General features: G+C 57.2%; 1 protein-coding gene across 1 annotated transcript in view; it reads left to right on the forward strand.

The window, feature by feature from the left end:
• The first annotated feature begins 2,403 nt into the window (after positions 1-2,403).
• LIMD1 (LIM domains containing 1) overlaps positions 2,404-27,262 on the forward strand; it is a 57,520-nt gene continuing 32,661 nt past the window's right edge. Inside the window, exon 1 of the mRNA XM_036266340.1 lies at positions 2,404-4,126. Within this exon, the coding sequence (XP_036122233.1) occupies positions 2,734-4,126 (1,393 nt within the window). The 5' untranslated portion in view covers positions 2,404-2,733. The remainder of the gene's footprint in view (positions 4,127-27,262) is intronic.

The following is a 27,262-nucleotide window of genomic DNA, read 5'->3' on the forward strand; positions in this document are numbered from 1 at the left end:
GCTTGTTAGGGATGCAGATGCTTAGGCCCTACCTAGAGCTGCTGAGTCGGAAACTCCGGGCGCAGGTCCCAGCACCCAGTGTTTTAACATGCTCTTTAATGAATTCTAATGCATTTGGAAACCGCTGACCTAGACCAGTTCAGATGATGCTGATGCTGCTGGTCCCAGGACCTACTTTGAGAACCACTACTCCAGAAATTTCATAAGCAAATTACTCAGTTTATGAGTAATCCTGTTATTAATTAACAAGTATTACTGAATACCTAAGGGTATAATAATGTTTAATAGCGATTACCTCTGAACAAGGGGATTGTGGGCAACTTTTAAAAAAGTGTATGTGTCTCTGTTGTTCAAAGCTGTTACCATAAACATGTATTACATTTGTAGATAGAAAAATTAAAAGATTTGAAAAGTAAAAATACCGTATTTTGGTATACTTTACAGCAGTGCTTCTCAAACTTTGTTGCACAAATAAACCACTCAGCCTCTAGAAAGAGGTGAGTTCAGCAGAGAAGGGAAGGACGAGCCACTGAGAAGTTCAAGGTCAGGCCTGGGCACAACAGGAAGCCCCTGCAGCTAGCGCACAGGGTGGGAACCCCCCAGAGCAGTTCCAGGGGGCCAGTGCAGGAAGGCCGTGGTAGGGGACCAATTTCAATCTAAGCCAGGGTCAGCATGGAGGGTGTGGACAAAAAAGGGGGTCTACGGAAAGTAACCTCAAAAGGTGATCTGATCATCAAGTCTCAACTAGGCAGGTGGTGGTGGGTAGTCATGCACCAAGCATATAACTTCTTCAGTAAAAGGCTTATCTTTGCCACAAGCAAGCCCTGTCCATAGTTTCTGTGCTTCCAGGTTAACACACCTTTGAAAGGCCTCTTCTCAGACCCGCCTTCTAACATGTGACCTCCCTTTTCAGACCAGACCCCTCCTAAATAGAGGTCCCCCTGAAGAGAGCGCAAGCTTGTAACTGTCCTGTAACTCCATCCCCACCTCATCCTCGCCTTCGTGTAGTCTTCCTTGGGTTCCCTCCTGAATTCCACAGGCATAAAAGAAGCTGCCAACTGTCATTTTCTTGGAAGCCTTTATCTCCGTCTGTTAAAATCCTGCTTCCAGGCATATCCTGTTTGGCTCAAATACATTTTTATAAAAACTCTCCACAGGTTTGGACGTTGTTGGTTGACAGGGTTTAAGCAGGAAAGGGACTGGTTTGTGTTTGCCTTAGGATCACTAACTGTGGGTTGTCCTGTAGGACATGAAACCTCCCCTCACCTCGGAGTTGGTGCAGGGCCCCCCCCCCCAGGGTGCAGGGACACCCCCCCGCCCCCCAGGGTGCAGGGACACCCCTCCCCCCATGCCCAGGTGCTCAGGAGTCTCGAACCCTCACGGATCTACTGGGGGGGGGGGGATGCCCGTGTGAATAGGAGGCACCGGGGCGCGTTTGTTTTGCTGCCCCGAGGGCCTCACCCCTGCAGGCTCCGGGGACAACGTGACTTTCCCCCTCTCAGAGGACGTGGGTCCCCGTCCACGCTCTGCCGGTTACCACGGCATCTTGGACACGTTCCCCTCCGTCTCCCCACCCGTCGAAGAGGATGTCGGCCCGCTACGGGGGACGCCCACGGGGGACACCGCGGGCCCACTCGTGCCCCCAGGGCAGGCCGAGAGGGGTCCGAGCCGCGCTGGTCTCTGACGCTGGGCCGCCGAGGCCGGGTGGGGAGCGTGGCCTTCGGGACGCCCGCAGACTAGGCGGCGCGTCTCGGCCACGCGGGCTGCCCAGGCCGCCCGCCAGCGGCCTCCGCGCACCGGCCCGGCCCGGCCGGGACAGGGCGGAACCGGCCCCGCGGGGGGCGGGGGCGGCGGCAGGGGGCGATCCCGCAATCCTGACGCCCGAGCGCGGACCGAAGCGCGGGGCGCACCCAGGGGCTCCCCAGCCCGGGCGGGACCGGCGGGGACCGGCCCAGAGCCACGCTGCCGGATGCAGACCCGCCCGGACGCCCGCCCCCCGCGCCCCGCCCCGCCCCGCCCCCCGGCCGCGCCCCCGCCCCCCGGCCGCCCCCGCCCCCGCCCCCGCCTCCTCGCAGGCCCGGGACGTGCCCGGCTGGCGACCGAGCGGCGGGCACGGCGTCCGGCGCGCTCACTTCCGCGTCCCGCTGCCTGCGGCCCGCGCGCGTCCAGCGGCCGCCGCTCCCGGACAATAGGCCGCCCGCCCCGGCCCCGTGAACTTCCTGCCGCGGCCGGGCCGCCCGTGCGCCGGGGCGCGCTCCTCCTCGGCGCGGCCGGGACCTCGGCGCGGCGGCCACGAGGGTAAGCCCCGGGACGGGACCGGACCGCGCCCGGCCGAGCCTGCGCCGCCGCCCGGCCCGCCGCCCGCGCCTCTCCGAGTTGGGTGCTTAAGGAGGGTGTGTATTTTCTTTCTTTCTGTTCTTTTTCCTTTTATGATTTGAAGAAGAGAAAACGCGCAGTAAGCGGGGACAGGGCAGCGCCACCAGCTGCCCGCACGTGGACACTTCCCAGGGGGAGAGAAGTTGGAAGAGAACTTGGTCCATCTGGCTTGAGGCCTCACCTTGGGCTGGACTCTGAGGCCTGGGGTCATGACTCTCACTCTGGGCAGGTGGAAAGTTTTACTTGTTCTGGGCTGGACTTGAGCCCCCCATTATTGGCCAGCATCACCCCCCCGCCCCTCAAACACTCGTACACACTACGCGGCACCTGGCCTGGGCCTCCACACCCCTCTGCGGCATGGATAAGTACGACCACCTGGGCCTGGAGGCCAGTAAGTTCATCGAGGACCTGAACATGTATGAGGCTTCCAAGGACGGACTCTTCCGCGTGGACAAGGGTGCAGGCAACAACCCGGAGTTTGAGGAAACACGCCGGGTGTTTGCCACCAAGATGGCCAAAATCCACCTGCAGCAGCAGCAGCAGCTCTTGCAAGAGGAGACTTTGCCTAGGGTTAGCCGAGGTCCTGTCAATGGAGGGGGCCGCCCAGGCCCACAGGCCCATCGGGAAGCTGGTGCGGGCAGCAAGCTGACCATGGACGGTGCCGCCAAGCCCCCTCTGGCTGCCTCGACCATAGTTCCTGGGACAGCCACCACCATTGCTGCTGGGCAGCCCTTGTGTCCACCCCAGGAGCTGAAGGCCAGGCCGTATGTCCGTGGCACAAGGCCTGGTAGCCAGGACTGTGGCTCCAAGGAGAGCCCAGCCAGTTCGGAGGTGTCTGCTTTCCATGGGCTGAGCCCCTGCGAGGATCCTTCCTGCCTCACCCATGGAGACTATTATGACAACCTCTCCTTGGCAAGCCCAAAGTGGGGTGAAGAACCAGGAGTGCCTTCCAGCATCAGGCTGGGTGTAGGGAGTGGGTGGCCTGGCACCCCAGGCGGTGATCCTTCACCGCCCAAACCCTCCAGGGACCCTCACCTCTACCAGCCGAAGCCCTCTCCAAGCTCCAGCAGGTCCTTCGAGAGTGGCCAGGATGGGGGTGTTGATGGCCGCAGCAGTGAGAAGCCAGCGGGTCTTTGGACCACTGCCTCCTCCCAGTGGGTGAGCCCTGGCCTTTCCTCCCCAGGCCGGGAGAATGGGGCCCTCCTGGGGCCCGCTCCGCCCAGGACCCCTTTCTCAGCACCGCTGGCCCTGAGCTGCCCCAGTCAAGGACCTCTTCCAAGAACAAACTCGGGGGTGGGGAGTGAGGTTTCAGGCGTGATGCCCAAACCAAGTGTGCACCCTCAGCCCTGGTTCCAGGATGGGCCCAAATCTTACCTTTCTAGTTCTGGGCCATCATCTTTGCCAGCCAGCATGGACAGTTTGCAGCTGGAGGCAGCCCCTGGGCTGGGTCCCAAGCCTGGCTGCACAGACCCTGGCATTGGTCCCAAGCTCAGCCCCACCAGCCGTGTCCATCCAGTGATGTCCACCCCGCTTGAGTTATCTTGTAAAGAAGGTCCCCCTGGCTGGTCTTCTGAGGGCAGCCTGGGGTCTGTGCTCCCAGAGAGCCCCAGCTCCCACAGAGTGAGGCTGCCGTGTCAAACCCTCATCCCGGGCTCTGAGCTTGGGCCCTCGGCTGCCGAATTGAAATTAGAAGCCCTCACCCAACGTCTGGAGCGTGAGATGGATGCTCATCCGAAGGCTGATTACTTTGGTGAGTGCGATGCGGGTGGAGTTGCCCACAGTGGGGATGGGGTTGCCACTAGGGATGCTGTAGCTCTCCTTGAGCGGGCTGTCTTTTTTTTTTTTTTTTTTTTGCTTCCTCTTTCAGCTGCTACTTCTGATTCAGAAACTTGAAAGCATCCCTGGGCGGAAAGCGGATCTTGCAGCTGGGGGTTACCCATGTGCGAAGGGTGAAGCAGGGTGGGATTACTCATGACTGCTTTCAAAAAAGGGAAACGCTGTGACTTTGGTTTTCAAGGGTTTCAGAGCCTTAGAGCCTCTCCGGTGACTGGCTCGTTCAGGGCTGAATGGGAGCACTTTCTCAGGTCCCCGCGCCCAGGTCTCAGTAGTTGGCTGGGCCAGCATGTCTGGCTGTTTGAGGACCAGTGGTCAGGCCGGGGTCTGTAAGGCCCTGTGTGTGTGTCTGCAGGTACTGTGTGTAGTTGAGGAAGGTGTCACATGAAGATGAAAGAATTTGTTCTAGAGCAGCGGTTCTCAATCTCTGTCCTTCCCCAGGGACCTGGTTAGAAATGCAAATTATAGGGCCCCACCCCAGACCTTCTGCATCAGAAATTGGAGTGGACCCGGCGTTCAGCATTTTCAAAAGCCAGCTGAGTGACCCTGACTTTCGGGGAAATTTGAGACCCGTGGACGAGGTGCCTCCTGACTCAGCCCCTATTCCCACTCCGGGCCCAGCCCGCAGGCAGATTGCTGACGATGGGATGGAAGATGCTCCTTTCTGGTTTTGCTCATACTTGCTGGTTTTGTTTTATTCTGTTTGAAAACCGCAGACTCTTGGAGACTGCTGGCTTCAGCCTTTTCGCTCCGTGCAGGGCCTGGAGGCAGCGGGACAGCAGCTGCCGCATCGGGGGCAGTGATGTGGCCGTCTCTCGGGAGACCTAACCGAAAGACAGCCTATTTTTAGAAGAGTCTGAGGGTTTTTTTTGTTTGTTTTTGTGTTTGTTTTTGAACTCTGAATTCTTGGGGTCACAGTTTCTCCCCATGAGGCCTGAGAGCCCTGGGAAGCCAAGTCCCACTGGAGTGACCGCCCCGCCAGTGGAGGAGAGCAGGGGCAGGGAGGCCCGGGGGACGAGGTTGGCTTGCTGTGTCCAGTCTGCCCTCTTCAGGAATGGACGCTCTGTCCCCAGGTGCGCGGCAGGTCCCCGGCTCCCGGGGTGGTGCTGCGTTCTTGCACGTCCTGGGAGCTTCAGGGTGACCGCTGTCACACCACACCGGGCAGTCAGAGGTCAGGGAGATGTTTGTTGGTTTATGTTTTTGCGCACGTAGCATTGTTTTGCTGAGAACTGTCTCTTCTGCGAAAATTCCCCCCTTTGGGAATAGTGCTTAGCTGGCAATATTGTGGGTTTTTAAATTTAGACTTTTGTTTAATTTTTTATTTCAAGCTCATTAAACAACAACAACACAACAGTTCTCTTTTTTCAGGGAGGCATGTTGAACTCTGGATCAGAGCGGAGATACTAGCTGATGCCATTCATTCACTCAGCACACACTTACTGCCTCTCCCCTGGGGTACCGAGTGAACGGGACAGGCAGAAACTGCCTCCTCGAGCAGACAGTGCAGTAGGAGACGGGAGATGGACAGAATAAATAAGCCAGTTTCGGGGAGAGAAGGAGGCAGAGGAGAGGATGGTGCCACAGGTGAGGGAGGGTTCCCGTTTTAAATCAGGTGATCACAGAAGGTCGCGTCTCGAAGGGGGCATTTGAGCAGAGACTTGAAGGAGGCGGGAGTGGACCAGGCATCTGCCCAGGGAAAGGGCATACTCAGCAGGGCAGACAGCAAGATTAGAGGCCCTGGGGCCTGGGCTGTGCCAGGTGCCGAGCTAGACACTTGACGTGGACTATTTAATTTACTCCTCACCACCCTAGGACACAGGCTCTGGGCTACGCCCACTGCACGGATCCAGGGAAGTTACGTTACTTGCCAGAGGTCTCCCCTCCGGGCAGTGGGGCGTGGCTGGGAGTGGACCCCCAGGTTCAGCCATCAGGTGAGCCTCTCACCAGCTCTGCCGCGCTGCCCCCAAGCTCCGATGTGAAAACCTCATTCATCTGTTCATTTTCTTTAATTACAATTTTTTTTTCTCTTTATTGATTTTAGAGAGAGAGGAAGGGAGAAGGAGAGAGAGAAACATTGATGAGAGAGAACATCGATTGGCCGCCTCCTGCATGCCCCCCGCTGGGGATCGGGCCCACAGCCTGGGCCTGTGCCCTGACCGGGAATCAAACCGGCGACCTCTTGGTGCGTGGGTCGACCCTCAGCCACCGAGCCACACCGGCTGGGCTCGTTTGTTCATTGTTATGGTTTTTTTAAACATTGAGGTGAACTTCAGTGGCATTAGTACCTTCATAACGTGCAGACGCTGTCTGTCAGGTTCCAGAACATTCTCATCGCCCGAAGGGAACCCCGGCTCCACGCAGCTGTGGCTTCCCGTTTGCCCCCTCCCGGCCCCTGGAAACAGCAAGCTGCGTTCTGTCCAGATTTACCTGTTCTGGGTATTCTGTGTAAAGGGAATCACTGATTTTCTGGCTGCATCGTTCACACATAGAACATTCAAAAGACATAAAACACTTGCAGTGACTAACGAGCCCCTCCCTGCGGTTCCATCGGGTGTCCTGAGTGTAATGAACATGTATCTGTGTCGGGTGAGAGTGGCGGCATGCTGTCACCTGCTCTGCCTCTGCCCCGAACAGTGTGTCTTGGGAGTTGTTCCATGTTGGCATGCGCTGAGTTGGCTCAGTGTCATCGCCGTGTGGATGTGCCCTGGGTCACGTAAGCAGCCCTCAGGGGTGGGGTTGCAGGGCCGGGGGCTGTGTGCCCATCAGATACTGCCTGTGGCTCTGCTCGGAGCTTGTGCCGGGGACGCACCGTGGAGGGGAGGGCCTGCCCCGTACCTGTGGTGGCGCGAGCTTCCTTCGCTCTGATGTGACCGGCTGTGTGGCAGGGAGAACGTGTCTGTCCTCTGAGCATCTGGCAGTCAGCTCTGGCCCAGCCCCACCATGGGACCTTGAGCGAACCCCACTCTCGTCCAGGACCCCTCATCTGGAGTATAAGAAGGCTGGGCCAGCTGAGGGGCTTGCTGCGCGGACACTTTCCCTTCCCTAGATCTGGTGTTATTAGAAGGATTTTGTCTGCCCGACACACTGCATTTGTTAAATAATGATGAAGCTGTACTTCTAAAAAGGAGAATGTCTGCAGATACAGGCTCTAGCCCGAGAGAGTCAGGGTGAGGTGATGGTCTCGGTCCGCTGATGTAATTCTAGCCAGAAGCAGAGCAGAGGGGGCGTTTGGTTGGGTTACGTAGGCCCCTCCCTGGGGCAGACACAGCTGTCCTCTGGGCACCTGACACGGTGGGGCGTCGGGAGTCCCCGAGCTCGTTAACAGTGAGGTCTGAAGACACCTCAGTTTCCAGTTATTGGTCAACTGGCCGCCAAGGACTCTTCTGGCACTTTCCATGGCCGTCTTTTTTTCTTTAAATAATTTTTCTGTATTGATTTTAGAGAGAGAGGAGAGGAGAGAGAGAAATAGAAACATCAGTGAGAGAGAACATCGACGGGCTGCCTTCTGCATGCTCCCCACTGAGGATTGGGCCCACAACCTGGGCATGTGCCCTGACCCGGAATCGGACCGGCGACCTCTTGGTGCAGGGTCCATGCTCAGCCACTGAGCCACACCGGCCGGGCCCATGGCCGTCTTTGTAGGTGTGTGACAATATTGTGTGTGTGCGTGTGTCCATCTTCTCCAGGATTCCTCTGTGGCCTCTTTGTGTCTTTCTGTCCATGGGAAAGAGTTAAGGACAAATTGGATGTGCAGGGAGAATGTGGCTGGGTGTCCGGCCTTCCCAGGCCTCCCTCTTGGAGGACGCCGCCCAGTGCCCTGTGGCTGGTTTCTGTTCAAACACCACTGTTTACACGCAGAGGAAGTGCGGAGGACATTGTGCCTTTTGTTCAATCTTTCCCGCCTTTTCCTCCACCGTGCTCATTTGTCTTCCTCACACGGGGCCTCTCCTCCCTTCCCAAGGAAAAAGGACAAACAAACCACTGTCCCAGGCTGGGTTCCCCAGGAAGCTGACTTTGACAGAGAGTCCAGCGTGCAGGGGTGTTCCCTGGGACCCCCACCTGTGGGGGGAGGGGAAGGAAGCGGGGGTGAGCAGAGGGGAGCGCCAGCTGCCACGCGGGCCTGCAAGCCTGAGCCGACTGTTACCCCCAGACACCAGGCCCGTCTGAACCCCAGCCCAGGGCTGAAGTGGGAGGCGGCGGAAGGTCGCTAGCCCTCTGGCTCGGCGGGTGGCTGGCGTGCCCAGGTGTGATTTCCTCGGAGCTCACCCAGATTCCTCTGGGGACACTGGGCCATGACGGGTCCAGGCACCCGTTGCCATGGGAACACATTTCTGACCCTCCTGGTGACGTGGAAGTGGCCTCCAGGACTCCAGTTCTGCCTGGCTAGCCCTGCAGGTGCATACCTGAGGTACGCGGACACCCAGCCCTTTAGACATTGGGTAACCCATGTGCATCTTTAGAAGACCAGGTAATCTTCCTCTCAGGATCAGAAGGACTTAAGTTTTTTAACTTTTTATTTTTTATTTTTTTTTCTTTATTGATTTTAGAGAGAGAGGAAAGGAGAGGGAAAGAGATAGAAACACTGATGAGAGAGACCATTGATTGACCGCCTCCTGCATGCCCCCCACTGGGGATCGGGCCCACAACCTGGGCATGTGCCCTGACTGGGAATTAACCAGCGACCTCTGGGTGCATGGGTTGGCTCAACCACTGCGCCACAGCAGCCGGGCTAACTTTTCATTAATGTATAATAGACACATCTTGTAGATGCTTACAAAGTAGATACATCCACATTACCTGCACCCAGATCATGACCCAGAACACGGCCACCCAAGAAACCCCCCCTGCCTCTGTCCTCTTACATCACCACCGCCCTTAAAAGATAACCATGTGTGGCTTCTGACACCAAACGTGTTTGTTTTTTAAATATTTGTATTGATTTTTTTTTTTTCTTTTAGAGAGAGGAAGAGTGGAACGTTGATTGGCCGCCTCCTGCACGCCCCCTACCAGGGATTGCGCCCGCAACCTGGGCATGTGCCCTGACCGGGCATCAAACTGGTGACCATTCAGTGCATGGAACGATGCCCAACCAACTGAGCCACAGTGTCCAGGGCCAAACATGAGTTTTTAAGCAATTGTGTGATTTGAAGTAACTTCTAAAACCTTAAGCAAATTAAAAACATTTCATGCCAGCTTGGCCGGTATGGCTCAGTGGTTGAATGTCGACCCAGGCACCAAGAGTTCACTGGTTCGATTCCCAGTCAGGGCACATGTCCAGGTTGTGGGCCAAATCCCCAGTAAGGCACATGCAGGAGGTAGCCAGTCAGTGTTCTCTCTCATCAATGTTTTTCTCTCTCTCCCTCTCCCTTTCTCTCTCTCTCAAATCAATAAAGAAAAAAAATTAAAAACGTTTCATGCCAGCTTGGCCGGTATGGCTCAGTGGTTGAATGTCGACCCAGGCACCAAGAGTTCACTGGTTCGATTCCCAGTCAGGGCACATGTCCAGGTTGTGGGCCAAATCCCCAGTAGGGCACATGCAGGAGGTAGCCAGTCAGTGTTCTCTCTCATCAATGTTTTTCTCTCTCTCCCTCTCCCTTTCTCTCTCTCTCAAATCAATAAAGAAAAAAAATTAAAAACGTTTCATGACAGGTTTGGGGATGAGTGGACAGCGCTGTGGACAGCACGGTCGGAGCGCAGGTCAGGCTGTGGATAGCAAGGAGCCGGCGATGTCCGTGTGGCCAGCCCTGTCGGCGCCCCTGCGCGGTCCAGCTCGCTTTGTAACGTGGCTGCTCCTGTGTGGTCAGTGGTCAGGGCTCGGGTGCCGTTGGTCCTCTGTGGACTTCTCGTCCTCCTTTCGCACCATCCCTACCGGCCAGCTCTGTCCACAGGATTGCTCCTCAGAGGTTTTAGCAGGGAGAGGATGATCCAGCGGCCGCACCTCATTCAGAGCAGTTCATCTGCTCGCTGACGACCTGTCAGCAAGGTGCATGGTCAGGGCCCCGTCCCTCAGCTCTGGTGCTGCAGGGCAGGCCACTAAAGGGTCAGGCTCAGGCCACCGTGCTTGGCAGTGACATGTAGTTCTCTTACCTTGGTGCTCCAGCCCACTGAGCTCACTGGCTCCTGTCATGCCAGCCTCGTTGCTGGCCCCTGAGCTTGTGGTGTTCCTTCCCACTGCAGGGCCTTGCCCCTGTGCAGCCAGTGTCCTCCGGCCAGCACGGTGCTGCCTGCCCTTGTGAGCCCCTCGGGGCAGGGGGTCTCCTGCGGTAGTGCTGGCAGGTCCTGACATGGCTTTCCCACGGTGGCTGCCTGGTCCCATCTGGCTGTCTCTCTCGGAGGTCCTCCCTCCTCGGGATGTTGTTCCTGCCCCGTGCCTTTGGGACCAGGAAAGAATGTCTTGCATTACCCATCTAATTCTGCTCTCTGCTAGTAATCCAGAGCACGAAACTGACCTTCAGACATGGCCATTCTTGCCGGAGGTTTTTTTTAAAAGTTGTGTTTCTTTACATGTGTTGATTTACGACTCCCGTGTAGGAGATGGAACCTTGGAAGCAACACACATACATGTGCGAGTGAGGAAACCAGGTGTTCTGGGCCAGATCTACCAGCAGCCCCGGTGGACACTGGGCAAGCTGCTCTTTCTCTGCTGAGCTGGGTGCTTCTCGGCCTGAAGTTCAGCGGCTGTGGCTCGGGGTGCAATTGAGTGCCTGGCTTTTAGCTGACCAAGTGCCAAGGAGCCGGGCAGCAGCATTGTTGGCAATGGTGAGGGCCTGGAGAGGCCCCCGTTCCAGACCTCTACAGGATTAAAAACAACTTTTTGTTTAGCTGCCGCTACATCTTCAGTTGTAAGTGGTAATCACTTGTACTTTAGGTATTTTGGAAAAGACACACAGTTAAAACAAGAACACAAATTCCTGGCGTGTGGCCAGGGCAAAGCAGCGGCCAGAGCCTGTTGGGATGTGCCATGCGGGGTGCGTCACGGGCTATGGTTCTTGGCTCTATGGCCTGATGGAGAAGCATTTTCTGAGCTGGAGGCCAGTTTGCTCTGCTGAACGTGTCTGATGAGTGTGAGATTAGAAAGGAAACAGTCGAACACGGGAGCCACTGTAATACAGTGACCGCCCATCCCCCAGGCCTTTGGGGATTCTCATTCTAGTTGTTGCACTTGGGGTCCTCAGTGTGGGGGACAGCTGCGAGCACTGGCCGTGGGGCTTAGTGACCTTGTGTTTGCTGGCATGTCCCAGGCCTCCTCTGTGGACTCCTGCAATGTCCTCAGCGGTGCTGGGTCTCGGTCTGGGCCATCAGACACAGGGCAGTGGCCTCGGGGCCCAGCACTGTCAGGGCCCCACGTAGTGGGGGTTCAGTGGACACCTGTTGAAGGAATGGAGGGGCTTCAGTTAGGGTGTGAAGGGGGAAGAAGGGATTTTTAGCTGGTGTTATGGCTGTGAGATAGTTTTGCTAAAATTTGTTGAACAGTTGCTCTGTGCCAGGCACTTTGCAAATCCCCTCACAAGCATTAACTTGTTTTATTTTCTCAATAATCCTATTACATTATCCCCATTTTATAGGTGGGGAAACAGGTACACAGAAGTTAGGTAGCCCGCTGAGTACATTTATTGAGGCGCTTTGCTGAGTGTGGCCGCTGAGGCCGAGATCTTGGCACCAGGCCTTGCTGCCTCTCGTTCCTGGGAGCACAGCGGCTTCCCGACAAAGGGCACTGCAGGGGGTCTGCGGCCACAGGTGGGTCAGGGTTGAAGCCCCCCTTTCTCTGCTGGAGCAACAAGGAGGGCAGGGCGTGGAGGGCGCCTGCTCTGGCTGGAGGAGCGGGACCCCCTGCTGGAGCCGGGCTGGCCCCTCTGCAGGGCCGGGATGGAGCCTGCAGGTGGCTGCATGGTGGCCTTGGCCACCCTGCCCACACCCTCAGGTCGCTCTCATGTTCCTCTGTAGGGTGTGGGTTAGGGTCAGGGGGCATGCCCTCGGGGTGCTGTGTGACCCCCATGTGTGGCGGGCAAGGGGGTGCCAGCCCACACTGTTCTTGGGGACAGTTACGATGCCCTGGACTAAGGGTCAGTGCCAACCCCAGGCCTTTGCGAAGACGCTTGGAACCAAACTTTGGATGGAGCCGGGCTTGGAGTCCGTCTGGCAGACTGCACAGAACCCTTTCCCTAACAGAACAGCCCCCGAGTTTCCCCGCGTCCCCAGCAGGGCAGCACTTGCCAGCAAGTATTTATATCTGCTCCAGGGTTTGGTTTTCATTTGTCCCTTCCCAGGGAAACCAGCTGGTCACGGACTCTCGGGTCACGGTGGAAGGCTGGAGACTTTCTGCCTGAGTGTTCCCAGGGGGTCATTCAGGAGCCGTGGCCAGGTTAGTTCAGGGTTTGAGAGCCACGGCTGACGTGGCCCTGCTCCTTCCTCGCCCTTCTTATTCCGCGACTCGTCCTGGGACAGCCAGGGCTGCTTACTCCTGGTCACCGGAAGTCTGGTGGGAGCATGTGAGGGGCCTCATCTTCCTCCTCGCACACACGTCTTTGTAGCATGTAGAAAGTTCTGGAAGCCTGCCTTGCTGCTGTCTGTCATTCAGAGGAAGGGGACTTGAGTTTACCGTGGGTCTCCCTGCAGCTGATCCCAGGGGCGCAGAGACCCAGGTAATTTGAGGACCACGTGGACAAGGCACCCCTGAGTCGGGGGACCTGCGTCACAGCAGGCTCTGGGCTGACAGTACGTGATGGTCATTTCAGCGCCACGAGGCAGGAGCAGATTTGCCGTTTGTCGCCCGAAGCCCCTCTGACCTCACAGCGGCTTCCCTGTTCCCCGGAGCCTCCCGTCGGCGCCGGGACCCAGTGGGCCCGGCTGCTCCCATGGCGCTCTGCCCCCGGCCGGTGGAGGCTTTGCATCTGCTTCAGAGCCCCGCTCGGGTCCCCGCCCCACTCGGTTCCCATGCTGATGGTGCAGTAGGTACTGCATTTAGAAAGAGGTGGATTCTGGGTACCCCGGTGGACAGGCCGTGGCTGGGCGCCGGGCATCTGCAGACAGCTGTCTTCAGCTGGGCGGAGCTGGCTGCTAGGAGGGCAGGTGTAAGCTGTGCCAGCCGGGCCCCTGGCTTCCCTCTCCTGCCCTCAGCCTTCTCACCGACGGGCGGTGGGTCCCGTGCTTGTCGTGGTTCTGTTTGCTGTCCCTGCTGCGGGGTCCGAGGCCGTAGGCTGGGAGGAGGCTCCTGCCTCGGGCGACCTGCTTCAGACCCTGTGTGGGGCCTGTGTGTCAGTTGAACTCGGAAGAGTTGCCAGCAGCAGAGCAGAGAAGCCTGGGGTGGCGAGGGCGTGAAAACCCTGTGTGAAGGGACACACCCTGGGCAGCGGTGAGTGGATGCTGGTGGCAGGCACTTTTATGAGTTGTCCGCCGAGGCCTCCGACAGACAGAGCATCGTGTCCCAACCAGGGTGACGCAGAAGTGCCCTTCTCCCACCAATAATACTTGCTCATCGTTGGCCTGGCTCATGGAATCAAAACTACATTATTTTGGGAAAGAAAATTTAAGCTCTATGATAAAGCAGCATTTAAGAAGTAAGGACAGTCAGGAAATAAAACCAACCACTGAAGTAACGATAAGATTCAAGATATAAAACACAGGGCCTGGTCCATAGAAGTGACTCAGAGTGTTTGTTGAATGAATGAATCATGGTGTGTATTTATAATGCTGTGTACTCAGAATAAAAAATGGAAATGTTTTGGTCACAGTAGTGGGCTGAGACAGTGGACACCACACGTAATTTCTCTAAACCTGCGCTCAGTGGTGGCTGTGACGCCCTGTGCTGATGTCAGACCCTGACGTGTCAGGGGCCAAGGATGAACTTACTGGGCGAGGACTTGGGTGATGTGGCTACTGGTAGGTGGGCCAGACAGAGGGAGCTGAACATGGGGTTGCCGAACCTCCCAAATCTGTAACGTGGAGATGTCTCCTTCCCGGCGCTGACTGGGGACCTGACTACAGTCTGAGAAGGGGACTTGTCAGCCGGCGTGTAACCTGCGTGAGGCTGGATGGTTCCTGTCTTACGTGGCCCGGTGGAGCTCTGGCGTCCTGGAGCTGGGGTTGTGGGTGTGCCCCAAGTGGGTCACTGACTTTCCTCCTGTGTCCCCGTGGCTCTCACCTGCCCTACCCCCATCCTTCTCCAGACCTTTCACCCACCTCTGTCCATCACCACACCCAGATCCAAGCCCACGTCATCTATTCCCTCAGCAGCCATTATGGGACACCTGCTGTACACAAGGGACTGAGTTAGGGTTAGTGAGGCTTCCTTTGTGCACAGGACTTACTGCCTAGCTCCCCCTGCTGGAATGTGGGCTGCACGAGAGGGAGGTGTCCATCCTGTTCGTGTATCTCCAGGGCCCACGGCAGCACCTGGAACCCTGGAACACCGCGGATGCTCAGCAGGTCCTTTTTGAATGAATGAGTGAATGCCCTGGCCAGGGGAGGAGGGGCATTCCTTGACTCCCTCCTGAGTGTCCGTGCTTTGAGTGGGGTGTCACTGCTGTGGTGGGCACAACCCCACACTCACATGCTAGGGGGGCCAGTGTGCCAGGCTAGCTGTCCTTGTCTGTGAACTTGACCAGGATTACTCCTGTGAACTCTCCCACGTGGGTGCAAGGTGCCATGGGTGACAGGACTGGAGGGGCCGGGAGAGTTCGGATGCCATTGTTTGTCTGGGTGACCAGCCCACCTGTTCCTGGGGGAGCAGGGAGTCGGCCGGCCGGCACGCCTGTTTTTATCTGAGAGGACATTTGCATCCCACGAAAATCAGAATTTGAGTTGCTGTCTGTGGGAATGAAAAGACACACAGGTGTGTGGGCTCTGGGTCTGCCCTGGCAGACTGCTCAGTGTTCTCGGGCCTCAGTCTCCCCGTCAGGAAAATGTGGGTATGGTTGTTGCGAGAAGTGAATTAGTGTGTGTCTGTACTGTCCAGTGTGGGACGCACTGGCCACAGGCAGTGCTGAGCACCACGGAGGCGGCCAGTCCAGACCGAGAGGTGCTCTGTGTGGGCAGTACTGGATTCTGAAGACTGGGTGTGACAACAATGTAACTAGCTCACTGAGGTTTTATATTGACTTCATGTTCAAATGAGGATACTTTGGATAGGTTGGGCTAAGTAAATACATTATTAAACTTAGTTTCACTGCTTTTACCTGTTAAGCATGGCTACTTGAAAGTGAAGTGGCAGATGGCTGGCACCGTTTTGTCGGTGGGGCGGTACTGTGACGCTCTCGGAACTGCGTGGCGCATGGTGACTGCTTGCCGGCCGGCACTTGCAGCGACGAATGACTGTCTCAGGAACATCAAGGCCTCTTTGCCTTGCCCCATCTGCAACTCGAGCCCAGTTCATGTGTTCAGATCCACAAGCGCTTAAACAGAAAGATTATTTGTCCAGGGGAGACTGAGTTCAGGTTGCCACGCCCTCTCCGTGAGCCCACTGAGGCTCGTGAGCATCTGCCGAGGAAGATGCTGGGCCCTAAGCTGGTGTCTGCAGGGCGCGGCCCAGCAGGTGGCCGTGCAGCTGAGCGCGTTCCAGAGCCGGGACACCCTGCTCGGCCAGTGCAGGCCCAGCGTCCAGGCCGTGGCCGACCGCCGCTGCGGCTGGAGAGGTGAAGACTCCTGTCGGGTGGGAGGGGCCCTTCGGGGTTTGGCGTCTGTGGGGCCCCAGCAGACGGGCTGCCACACCCTGCGCCTCCAGCCGGGCTCTGGAGGTCTCGCCGGGTTGTGGGGGCGGCGGCCAAGTCGGGGTGGCTTTCCGGGCAGCTTCCAAAGACCCCATTGTCTGGGGCCTGTCTGCAGCCGAGGCTGGCCTCTCAGGTGGCCCCGCTGACACAGAGGCCCTTTGTCGGCCCGCCGCAGAGGTCAGCTCCGAGCTGGCAGCCCCTCCTCTGCCCGTGGCCTACCTGTGGCTGCCACCTCTCCGGGTGACCCACGCCCGACAGGGGGTGTGGGGTGTGGGCAGAGGCAGCGGTGCCCGGGTGCACAGCCAGAGAGCCAAGGAGGCTCAGGGTGGGGCGGGAGGGCGGGCTGCCGAGTAGCTGTGTGTTGTGCGCTCCTCCTCTCTGCCCTGGACGCTCAGCCCCTCTGACCGTCACCCGCCCTCCCCGCCTCTCAGAGGAAGGTGCTGGGGAGTTTGTAGCTGGGTTTTAAGAAAACTTACGTACTGTGAAATGTTTAGTTCCATGAGTTTTGACAAATGTGTGCACCCATGTAACCCATACTCCTATCAAAATATAGAAAGTTCACCCCAGAAAGTTCCCTCGCCATCTCCCCAGTCATTCCCCACCCCCAGGCGACCCCGTTCTGATGTTTTCATCCTTTATTCTGTTGCTGGCCCTAAAAGGTAATACACGTGGAGTCATACGGCGTTCATATGTAGTTGGTCCTTGTTACTCAGATTCTGTTTTGCAAATTTGCCTACTTGGTAAAATGTGCTTGTAACCCCCATATCAATAGTCAGCTCTTCGGTGATCACCGGGGGACACGGCCGCGCAGTGAGAAGTGGAGACCCGCCAGCCTCGGCGGAGGCCCGTGGGCGAGGCGCGCCTGCCCCTCTCAGCTCTCGCACGAGGCGCAGGTGTCCTGCCCGCGGTCTGCCCAGTGCCGCGCTCTCGCATTCTGTGCCTTGGCTGGCGATCTCGTCTTAAATGCCCCCAGGACGTGCCGCCCAGCGTCCCTGGACGTGAGAGGTCTCTGAGCTTCCCGTGGGGAAACGTGGCACTTAAGCTTCGTTCGGGCGTGAGTCATCGTGCCCTTGGCGTGAGTTCAGTGTTAACGAGTCAACAACTGTGTGCTAATTAAGGCGTCTTCGCACAGAAAACCGGTAAAACAATGTACGTATTGACTGGTCGATGAGACTGTGACCAGAGGCTCCTGGGGACCTAACCTTGGATTTCCTCTACGAGCAATGGTTGAGGATTTGCGGTGACTTTATGGAAGGTGACGTTATGGAAGGTGACTTCTTTATGGATGGTGACTATGGTGAATGATGAGTCACCTGTGGGGCTGCTGCCAGGGCTGTTAAATCACCGTGTCAAATGGTGGGAAGATTTTTTTAAGGCTTTGTTACATTGTGCCACCCTGTCCCCTAGAAAGGCGGTCACATTTATGTTTCTACTAACTGTGTACCCGAGTGCCCTTTTCTCTACACCCTCAGTCACGGCTGTTACTATTCTTCCCCTTTGCCAGCGGGTCAGTGACAGGTGGCCCCCCGCCTTTGCTTTTGGCTCCTGTAAAGGGGCCCATGCAGATGAGCCATTCCTGTGGCAGATTAGAGCTGAGAAAGCAAACGGCGTCTGAGTGGAGAGAAGTGAGGGGAAGGCAGAGGGTGAGCCCAGGAGCTGCAGGCCCGGGTCCCAGTGGCTGCGGAGATGGAGGGTGCCCCCTGCTGGGGGCTACCTTGAACTCTTTGCTTCCTTCGGCGAATGGCGGGCAGGGCGGGGGTGCCCTGGGCAGCGTGCAGCCGCTCGTCTTGCAGTGATTGGGAAACTGACAGAAGCTTCCTTTCCTGCTGCCGTGAAGAGAAGCTACGGCTGTTTGAGCAGTTTCAGAGTGAAGAAAGCGGACTGGCGCAATGACCCCGGAGCCCTGATGGCCTTAAATACTTCCTTTGTGGCTTGCTGAGAGTTCACCCCTTGGCTCGGGAACTTCAGGGTGCGTGGGAGAGAGGGCAGGGGGTGGGGGGAGGCCTGGTGCCAGGTTGGGTGCTGCGTTATCAACAGCCATGGTCCCCAGGTGGTTTGGCCCTGTCCCAAAAAGGAAACCGTCCCTGGAGGTCACGGTGGGCACCTCCACTGACTCCTAGAGCCAGACGAGAGACGCGGCCACGTGAGGCAGGAGCCAGCACCCACTGCCCAGGGTCTTTCTGTATGTGAGCTTACAGTGTGACTCGGCGCTGGGGTCACTGGTCGAGCTCTGCCCCAGCTCCTGGCACCTCTTCCGGAACCCGTTGACTCCCAGAGCTGCCCAGGTCCAGAGGCTGCAGCCCTCAGCTGAGGAAAAGCCGTGTTCAGCTGTGTCTGGAATAATTCTTTCAGATACGTGCCTGGCAGACTGCCCCTCCCAGCCGGCCCCAAAGGCTGACTGGGTGCCCGACCTGCCTGCACCTCCTTTCAGCACAGTAGGTGGTCGATGGCTGTGTGGTCCCTAAGACGGGCAGCAGCTGGGCAGGGCTAACAAAGCTGCCCCCTTGATGTCCAGCGAAAAGTGAGGCGGCCTCAGGAGGGCTCCCGTCCTCCCCGAAAGAGGAGCAGTCGCCGGACAAGGCGTAGGTGAGCTGGGGAGCAGGACCACACCCACCGCCTGGCCTGATGGAGCCTTTATATTTCGGTCCTTATCACAACAGCAGAAGATGTGGGCTGGGTGTCACTGGGTTGGCTGTGCATCACTGGGTTGGCTGTGCATCACTGGGTTGGCTGGGTGTCACCGGGTTGGCTGTGCATCACTGGGTTGGCTGTGCGTCACTGGGTTGGCTGTGCGTCACCCGGGTTGGCTGTGCTTCACTGGGTTGGCTGTGCGTCACCCGGGTTGGCTGTGCGTCACTGGGTTGGCTGTGCGTCACCCGGGTTGGCTGTGCGTCACTGGGTTGGCTGTGCGTCACTGGGTTGGCTGTGCGTCACTGGGTTGGCTGTGCGTCACCCGGGTTGGCTGTGCGTCACTGGGTTGGCTGTGCGTCACTGGGTTGGCTGTGCGTCACCCAGGTTGGCTGTGCTTCACTGGGTTGGCTGTGCTTCACTGGGTTGGCTGTGCATCACTGGGTTGGCTGTGCGTCACCGGGTTGGCTGTGCGTCACCGGGTTGGCTGTGCGTCACCGGGTTGGCTGTGCGTCACCGGGTTGGCTGTGCGTCACCGGGTTGGCTGTGCGTCACCGGGTTGGCTGTGCGTCACTGGGTTGGCTGTGCGTCACTGGGTTGGCTGTGCGTCACCGGGTTGGCTGTGCGTCACTGGGTTGGCTGTGCGTCACCCGGGTTGGCTGTGCGTCACCCGGGTTGGCTGTGCGTCACCCGGGTTGGCTGTGCGTCACTGGGTTGGCTGTGCGTCACCGGGTTGGCTGTGCGTCACTGGGTTGGCTGTGCGTCACTGGGTTGGCTGTGCGTCACTGGGTTGGCTGTGCGTCACCCGGGTTGGCTGTGCGTCACCGGGTTGGCTGTGCGTCACCGGGTTGGCTGTGCGTCACCGGGTTGGCTGTGCGTCACCGGGTTGGCTGTGCGTCACCGGGTTGGCTGTGCGTCACTGGGTTGGCTGTGCGTCACTGGGTTGGCTGTGCGTCACCCGGGTTGGCTGTGCGTCACTGGGTTGGCTGTGCGTCACCCGGGTTGGCTGTGCGTCACCGGGTTGGCTGTGCGTCACCGGGTTGGCTGTGCGTCACTGGGTTGGCTGTGCATCACTGGGTTGGCTGTGCGTCACCCGGGTTGGCTGTGCGTCACTGGGTTGGCTGTGCGTCACTGGGTTGGCTGTGCGTCACCGGGTTGGCTGTGCGTCACCGGGTTGGCTGTGCGTCACTGGGTTGGCTGTGCGTCACCCGGGTTGGCTGTGCGTCACTGGGTTGGCTGTGCGTCACTGGGTTGGCTGTGCATCACTGGGTTGGCTGTGCGTCACCCGGGTTGGCTGTGCGTCACTGGGTTGGCTGTGCGTCACCCGGGTTGGCTGTGCGTCACCCGGGTTGGCTGTGCGTCACCCGGGTTGGCTGTGCGTCACCGGGTTGGCTGTGCGTCACTGGGTTGGCTGTGCATCACTGGGTTGGCTGTGCATCACTGGGTTGGCTGTGCGTCACCCGGGTTGGCTGTGCGTCACTGGGTTGGCTGTGCGTCACCCGGGTTGGCTGTGCGTCACCCGGGTTGGCTGTGCGTCACCGGGTTGGCTGTGCGTCACCGGGTTGGCTGTGCTTCACTGGGTTGGCTGTGCGTCACTGGGTTGGCTGTGCGTCACCCGGGTTGGCTGTGCGTCACTGGGTTGGCTGTGCGTCACCCGGGTTGGCTGTGCGTCACTGGGTTGGCTGTGCGTCACCGGGTTGGCTGTGCGTCACCGGGTTGGCTGTGCGTCACTGGGTTGGCTGTGCTTCACTGGGTTGGCTGTGCGTCACCGGGTTGGCTGTGCGTCACCGGGTTGGCTGTGCGTCACCCGGGTTGGCTGTGCGTCACTGGGTTGGCTGTGCGTGCAGATGAAGGAGGGCTGCAGGTCTCAGCCCCTGTGCAGGCAGGAGGCAGACACTGTTGCAGGGAACTCCGAAGGCCTCCTTGGGTGTGAACCCCGCCTCTGCAGGGAGTGGGAAGGTGCCATGGCCCCAGACTGAGGTTAGGTTTTGGCTTTGGGTGTGCGGAAGATGATAAGACACCGATCTGGGATAACTGATTTCCCAGGGAGCACTGCTCAGGCCCGGCAGGGTGGAGTCTGCATTCGATCAGTTTTGCTGTGTCATTGGTTCCCAAGGCATCTTCCAGAACCGCTGTCAGGCAGGGACTGGATGTTCCAAGAGGCAGAGAGGTCTCTGTCCCACCCAAATCGTTAAGTCGTCTCCCTTTTGCCTGTTACAGATATTCGAGGTTCCACTGACACTTTTTTTTTTTATCCTCAACTGAGGACACTTTTCCATTTTTGTTCAGATAGAGTGGGAGGGAGAGAGAGGAAGAGAGAGAGAGAGAAACATCGATGTGAGAGAAACACATCGAGTGGCTGCCTCCCGCACAACCCCAACCGGGGCAGGGGACACACTGCAACCGAGCTACATGCCCTTAGCTGGACCGAACCCGGGTCTCTCTGGACCATGGGCCGGTGCGGTAACCGCTGAACCAAACCGGCCAGGGCCCATTGACACTTTTTTTTGAGGAAAGTCTCTCCCCTTTAAGCAGCCTGACAACAGCCACTGTTGTGCAGAGTCGACAGCCTGGTTGTATTCAACAGTGCGGAAAACATGGAGCCCAGACAATACGACAGAGGTGATGCCCACAGATAGAATGAAAGGTCACGTTCCCTTTGGAGCAGAGCTCTGCTTCCTTCCGGTGAATTGAAAGGCTGTTGGGAAGGCCTGGTAAATGGCTCTGGTCTCTTAGAGGACATGGCGTGACCGTAAGTCACAGTGTCAGCAGCGTTTGTCACTGGTGCCCAGGTTCTCTACTCTCTCGCTAAGTCGGTGTGCGAAGTTCTGGACAGCTGCCCCAGGCCCTGGCCCACACGACTGTGGCCTCAGGGACAAGAGCTAGTCCCCCGGGAGGGGGCCTCATCTGCCTGGGAGCAGCCCCGCAGGTCTGGGCCACATTGGCTGGTGACAGTCTTGGACACTCTGCAGCCCCTTTGTAAGTGCTGCCTGCTCCCGAGATGGGCAATGTCTCCCTTCTGTTCTTCCTCCCCGGCACCATACTCCCCCACCTCCTGTGTCCCAGGGGCCCCACTGGAGTTTCCTCGCATCCACCCCTCCTCCCTCCAGCCCAGCTGGCTCATCGCTGTCCCATGAATCATCCCACAGTTGTGCACATGCCTCTGGCCTTCCTGTCTGCGCCTCCTCTTACCTTTTCCTGGAGCTAGCTGCCCCCCCCCCCAGCTCCGGCTTCCGAATGCATTGTGTTGTCTGGCATGTACTGTGGGAGGCGCTCTGCCTTCCTCCAGCTCGTGGGGACACACAGCCCGGCCCCAAGCTCGCTCTTCGGCAGTTGGAGTAGCGGAGGGCAGAACGCCACAGGCTGCGCCAAGGAGGTGGGCAGAGCGTGCGCAGCGTCCGGGTGGCCTGCCTCCTGTCGCACATCTTCTGAAACAGGAAGCTGTGCCTTGTCCTTGTCCTTCCTGTGGGAATATTATGATTTTTAAAAGAATCCCATACAGCCACTTTGCAAGACAGTGTGGTAGTTGCTCGTAAAACTAAACAAATGCTTCCCATACAGTCCGGCAGTCTTGCTTCTTGGTATTTACCCAGTGAATTGAAAGCCTCTGTCCGCACAAGAACCCGGTGTTGAGAGCAGCTGCATTCGCGATCCCAGGGCCTGGAGGCGGCCGAGTGCCTCTTCAGGGGGGGAGTGGATCGACAAGCTGGTCCCTGCAGACCGCAGGGTATCGGCCGTGAAAGAAGTGAGCGGCGGAGCCATGACAAGCCGTGGGGGAAGCTCCAGTGTGTGGTACGTGGATGCAAGAGGCCCATCTGATGGAAAGGCCATGTGCACAGTGTGATTCCAGCTGCATGACATTCTGGAAAAGGCAACACTATGGAGTCAGTGAGAAGATCAGTGGGTGCCAGATGTGGGGGGGGGCAGTAGGCGGGCAGTGCAAAGACTCTGCGTGCTGTGGTGACGTGCCGAGGGGGACCCTGACGTGGCCTGGGGGTTCCGAGCGATCTCGCGGTGTCCGTGCAGGTTCCTCAGTTCTGACACGTGTTCTACTCCGGTGGGGGTGCAGTCAGTGGGGGAGGGGGGAGAGTATGGGGGCAGGGCTATGTGGGAAATCTCTGTACCTTCCACTCAATGTTGCTGTGAGCCTAAAACTTCTACTTTTAAAAATGCCAGAAGGGAATAAACAAACAAGAATCCCTACCCCAACTATTGACTGTTAATGCTCTTTCAGAAACCCACCCGGTTCCCCGAGCTCCCAGGCGAGCCTGTGAGGCAGAGGCCTGGGCATGCACACCCTCGGCAGGGGTCCCTCCATGCTCAGGACCCCAGGCCACAGCTCTTCCATCCCAGGCTACAGCCAAGAAAGGGCTCTGCCCCCGCCAGTGCGTTGGTATTTATGGATTCAGCCCCCAAATGCAGAAACGTTAAGTTTTGAGCCCCTTAGCTCCCCACTCCTTTAGCTCCTGTCATGAGTGCAGTGGGGTGGACACTGTACAGAGCCAGCCTGACTTTGGGCCTTCTACTTCATCTATTTAAAAATTTTTTATTGATTTTTAGAGAGAGGGAAAGAGAGAGAAGCATCCATGTGAGAGTGAAACATCCTCCTGCAAACCTCCTATGGGGAATCAAACCCACAACCCCGGGCGTGTGCCCTGACCAGGAATCAAACCAGAACCTTTTGCTGCCCCGGATGACGCCCAACCACCTGAGATACTGGCCAGGGCTCCCTACTTGATCCGTGACCTTCAGTTTCTTCATCCGTGAAATGATGATACACCTGTTCTATAGGGTTGTGATTCAGTGGACAAACACGTACACACTGTGTAGCCCGGCACTCGGCCCATGTGCTGCTTAATAATTCCCACCAAAGACAGAGTATCAGGGACTGGATTGACCTTCTGCCTGACACACACACACAGTCACAAACAAACAAACAAACAAACGGGCAAAATATGCAAACCGAAGGTTTTCAAGATACCAGACGTCAGGCAATGAAGACCGGTGATGTGGGGCACGGGAAAGAGGCGAGGTGAGCCCTGAGGTTGCTGCTGCTCAGTGGGGAGGTTCCCGCCTCGCACACGGCGGGAGGCGTGACACAGAGCCCTGTACACTCTCGAGTTGAAATGCAGCTGGGAGCCTGGGGAGACTAGGGCGGCTGGGGTTGATAGGATTCCAGCGAAATCTTTACAAAGCATATATCTGATGAAGGACTTGTATCCCAAATAGATACGAAATTCTCATAACCTAGCAAAAAGAAATAAAAGGGGGACAAAAGATTTGAACAGACACCCCACCAAAGAAGATCTGGGATGGCAAATAGCCCCATGAAGAGTTGCTCAGGGAAATGCACATAAAAACCACAGAGCGATGCCACTGTGTACCTCTCGGAACAGGTAAAATTTAAAAAACCATCTTTCCAAGTGTTGGCATAGATGTGGAGAAATTGGAACTCTGATAAACTGCTTTTGGGAACATAAGATGATAGAATTTCTCTGGAAAACAGTTTGGCAGTTTCTTACGAAGTTAAACATATACCTACTTTAAGACCCTGCCATTCTACTCTTGGGTCCTCACCCAAGAGAAAAGGAAATATATGTCCATACAGACACTTGTACACAAGCAGCTTTATACGAAACAGCCCAAACTGGAAACTCAGATGTCCATCAACGGGGCAGGGGGATAAACCAATTGTAATCCCGCCATACAATGGAATACTACTTAGCAATGAAAAGGAATTAACTCTTGGTACATGCAACAACATATGAGAATCTCAAAATAATCATGCTGAGTGAAAGCAAACAGGTAAAAGAAGAGTACAGCCCTGGCCGGTTTGGCTCAGCGGTTAGAGCATCGGCCTGCGGTCCAGAGAGACCGCGTTTGGTTCCTGCTAAGGGCGCGTACCTCGGATGCAGTTTGTCCCTGGCCCTGGTTGGTTGTGTGGGTGGCAGCCACTAAATGTGTCCCTTTCACATCGATGTTTCTCTCTCTCTCTTCCTCCTTCTCGCCTTCCCGCTCTATCTGAAGATAAATGCAAAAATGTCCTTGGGTGAGAATTTTAAAAAAGAAAGAAAGACGAGTACCTACTCTAGAGTCCATTGAGAGACCCTGTAGCAGATGCAGACTGCTCTGTGAGGATAGGAAGCAGGTCAGTGGTTGCCTGGGGGAGGGGAGGAAGAAAGGGAGGAGTTACAAAGGGCACAGTGGCAGGTGCCGTCTTGGGCTGGTGGATGTGTTCACTGTCTAGACAGGTGATGCTTTACCAGGTGTGTACCATGTCACCCACCCTTGACTTTAAGTACGTGTAGCTTGTGTGTCACTTACAAAGCTGTTGGTGGAGAGCCCACTCTGCCGACACTGGAGGATGGCTTAGTGGGCGGTAAGTCTAACTGCAGGGGAAAACGCATATCCCTTCCTCTCTTCTAAAAGGTTAACGTCTTCTGCCCTCACTGTCCCCTGCATTTCGAACTTGGATTCCATAGTAAGATGTGATGACGTATACTTACTTTCCGCTGCTGGGCATTTCTCTAGAATTCTGTAGCGAAGGGGCCACGTGGAAGCAGAGGGTGTCGCGGAGCCTTTTCGTTCTCTCTGACCCTACCGCTCACGCTCACAACACTTCCGACACCAGATGAGTGGTTTTCCCTCACCCGCCAACTCTGCGATACCAGCCGGGTGTCCTGCAACTCAGTCAGTTCTGACGCTAATTGGAGTTAGTAGAGATCCCACGTAAGGCTGCCCCCGGCCCCCACTTCAGGTGCCAGTCGCAAGCCCAGGCACCTGTGCTGACTGACTGGCTATCCACTGGGGTTCCCACAGCTCCCTCCTTGGGCTTGATCATTTGCTGTAACGGCTCATAGAACTCAGGAAAACACTTGTGTTTTGTGACTATAAAGATATGATAAAGGATGCAGATGAGAAACCAGATTTAAAAAAATGCAGAGTGAGGTCTGGAAGGATCTTGAACACAGGAGCCTCTGCCCCATGGAGCTGGGGTGCACCACCCTCCCAGCACATGGCTGTGTTCATCAACTCGAAGCTCTCTCTGAACCCCACACTTGAGGATTTGTATGGAGACTTCACCATGTAGCCATGATCAGTTCTTAACTCCTTTTCCAGGTGCTCTCCCCTCTTCGGAAGATGGGGTGGGCTGACAGTTCCCAGCTGTAGTCACGGCTTGGTCTTTCTAGTGACCAGCCCCATCCAGGAGCCCACCCAGAGCCACCTCATTAGGACAGAAGATGCTCCCATCACCCAGGAAATTGTAAAGGATTTAGGAACTCTGTGTCAGAAGTGGGGTCAAAGACCTCATATTCGCAGAACTGGGGGCAGAGACCGGTGCATGTGTTTCTTATCTCACAAGCCGGAGCCTCTCCTGAGGCCACTCGGAGTTTGCAGGACTCCAGGTGAGATGGGGCAGCGCTGGCAAGCTCTGGGTTCCTGGCTCTGGGTGACCCTTCCCTGGGGCGGGGCAGAGTGTAGTCACTCTGCTCACCATCCTGTTGCCAGCATGTGGAGAGAGCCTGGCGCGGCGGGAGGGAGAGGAGCACTTGTGGGGTGAATGCTTAGCGGCAGGGGCCCCAGCAGACGAGCAGGAGGAACTGAGGGTCGACGTGCGAGGGGCTTGTAGTTGACAAGAGGCCCAGGCGGAGAGACGGGCTGTGTGCGTGGCTTAGGCCGGGGTGGCAGGTGGGCTCGGCAGTCAGGAGATCTGGGGTGGGGCTGGTCTTGGGTCTGCGTTCCTGAGCAGGTGGGATGGAGGGGTGAGGAAGCCCCCTGTTTTTTGGAGGGGCCCACGTGTGGCTGGAATAGACACATCTGCCACTCAGACAGGGTAACAGGACCTTTGAGTTGGATCCTGGGCTCAGATTCCGTCTGTCACACCTGCCAGAGGAGTGACCTTCAGCAGGGGTCAGCTGAACTCGGGTTTCAGGAAGGGGTGTGGGCAGTGGCTTCTTCGCTGGAAGAAGAGTCCGGCGGGGTCCGGTGGGTGCATCCTTTTCTAGAACATGAAATGGACTTTGATTGATTTTTTCTTTTCTACCAAAGGAGGAATCAGTCTATTTCCTGCCCGTGTGGCACTTTTCTGTCCATTTACCACAAGGCTGAAGTGCCTTCCTGCCTGTGTGGCTTCTTATGGGATCGTCCCCACTCTGTGACTGGTGCCCTTCTTATGGGATCGTCCCCACTCTGTGACTGGTGCCCTTCTTATGGGATCGTCCCCACTCTGTGACTGGTGCCCTTCTTATGGGATCGTCCCCACTCTGTGACTGGTGCCCTTCTTATGGGATCGTCCCCACTCTGTGACTGGTGCCCTTCTTATGGGATCGTCCCCACTCTGTGACTGGTGCCCTTCTTATGGGATCGTCCCCACTCTGTGACTGGTGGCCCTTCTTATGGGATCGTCCCCACTCTGTGACTGGTGCCCTTCTTATGGGATCGTCCCCACTCTGTGACTGGTGGCCCTTCTTATGGGATCGTCCCCACTCTGTGACTGGTGGCCCTTCCTTGCGTTGTGTCTGTGCGAGGTGGTGGGCCTGGTGAGAGGGTGTCAGCCGCCCGGAGCGAAGGCCCGAGGCTCGGGAGTGGGGGAGGGGCGAGGTTGAAGTCCGCGGTCTCAGTCCGCAGATGAAGAGGAAACCAGAAGGGCCGTGTCGCTGGCTGGCTGCAGGGACGGGAGGAAGGCCTGATGTCCAGAGATAAAGTAGCAGGAAGCCGGA

The sequence above is a fragment of the Molossus molossus genome, unplaced genomic scaffold (assembly GCF_014108415.1).
Source record: "Molossus molossus isolate mMolMol1 unplaced genomic scaffold, mMolMol1.p scaffold_m16_p_18, whole genome shotgun sequence".
Classification (NCBI taxonomy): Eukaryota; Metazoa; Chordata; class Mammalia; order Chiroptera; family Molossidae; genus Molossus; species Molossus molossus.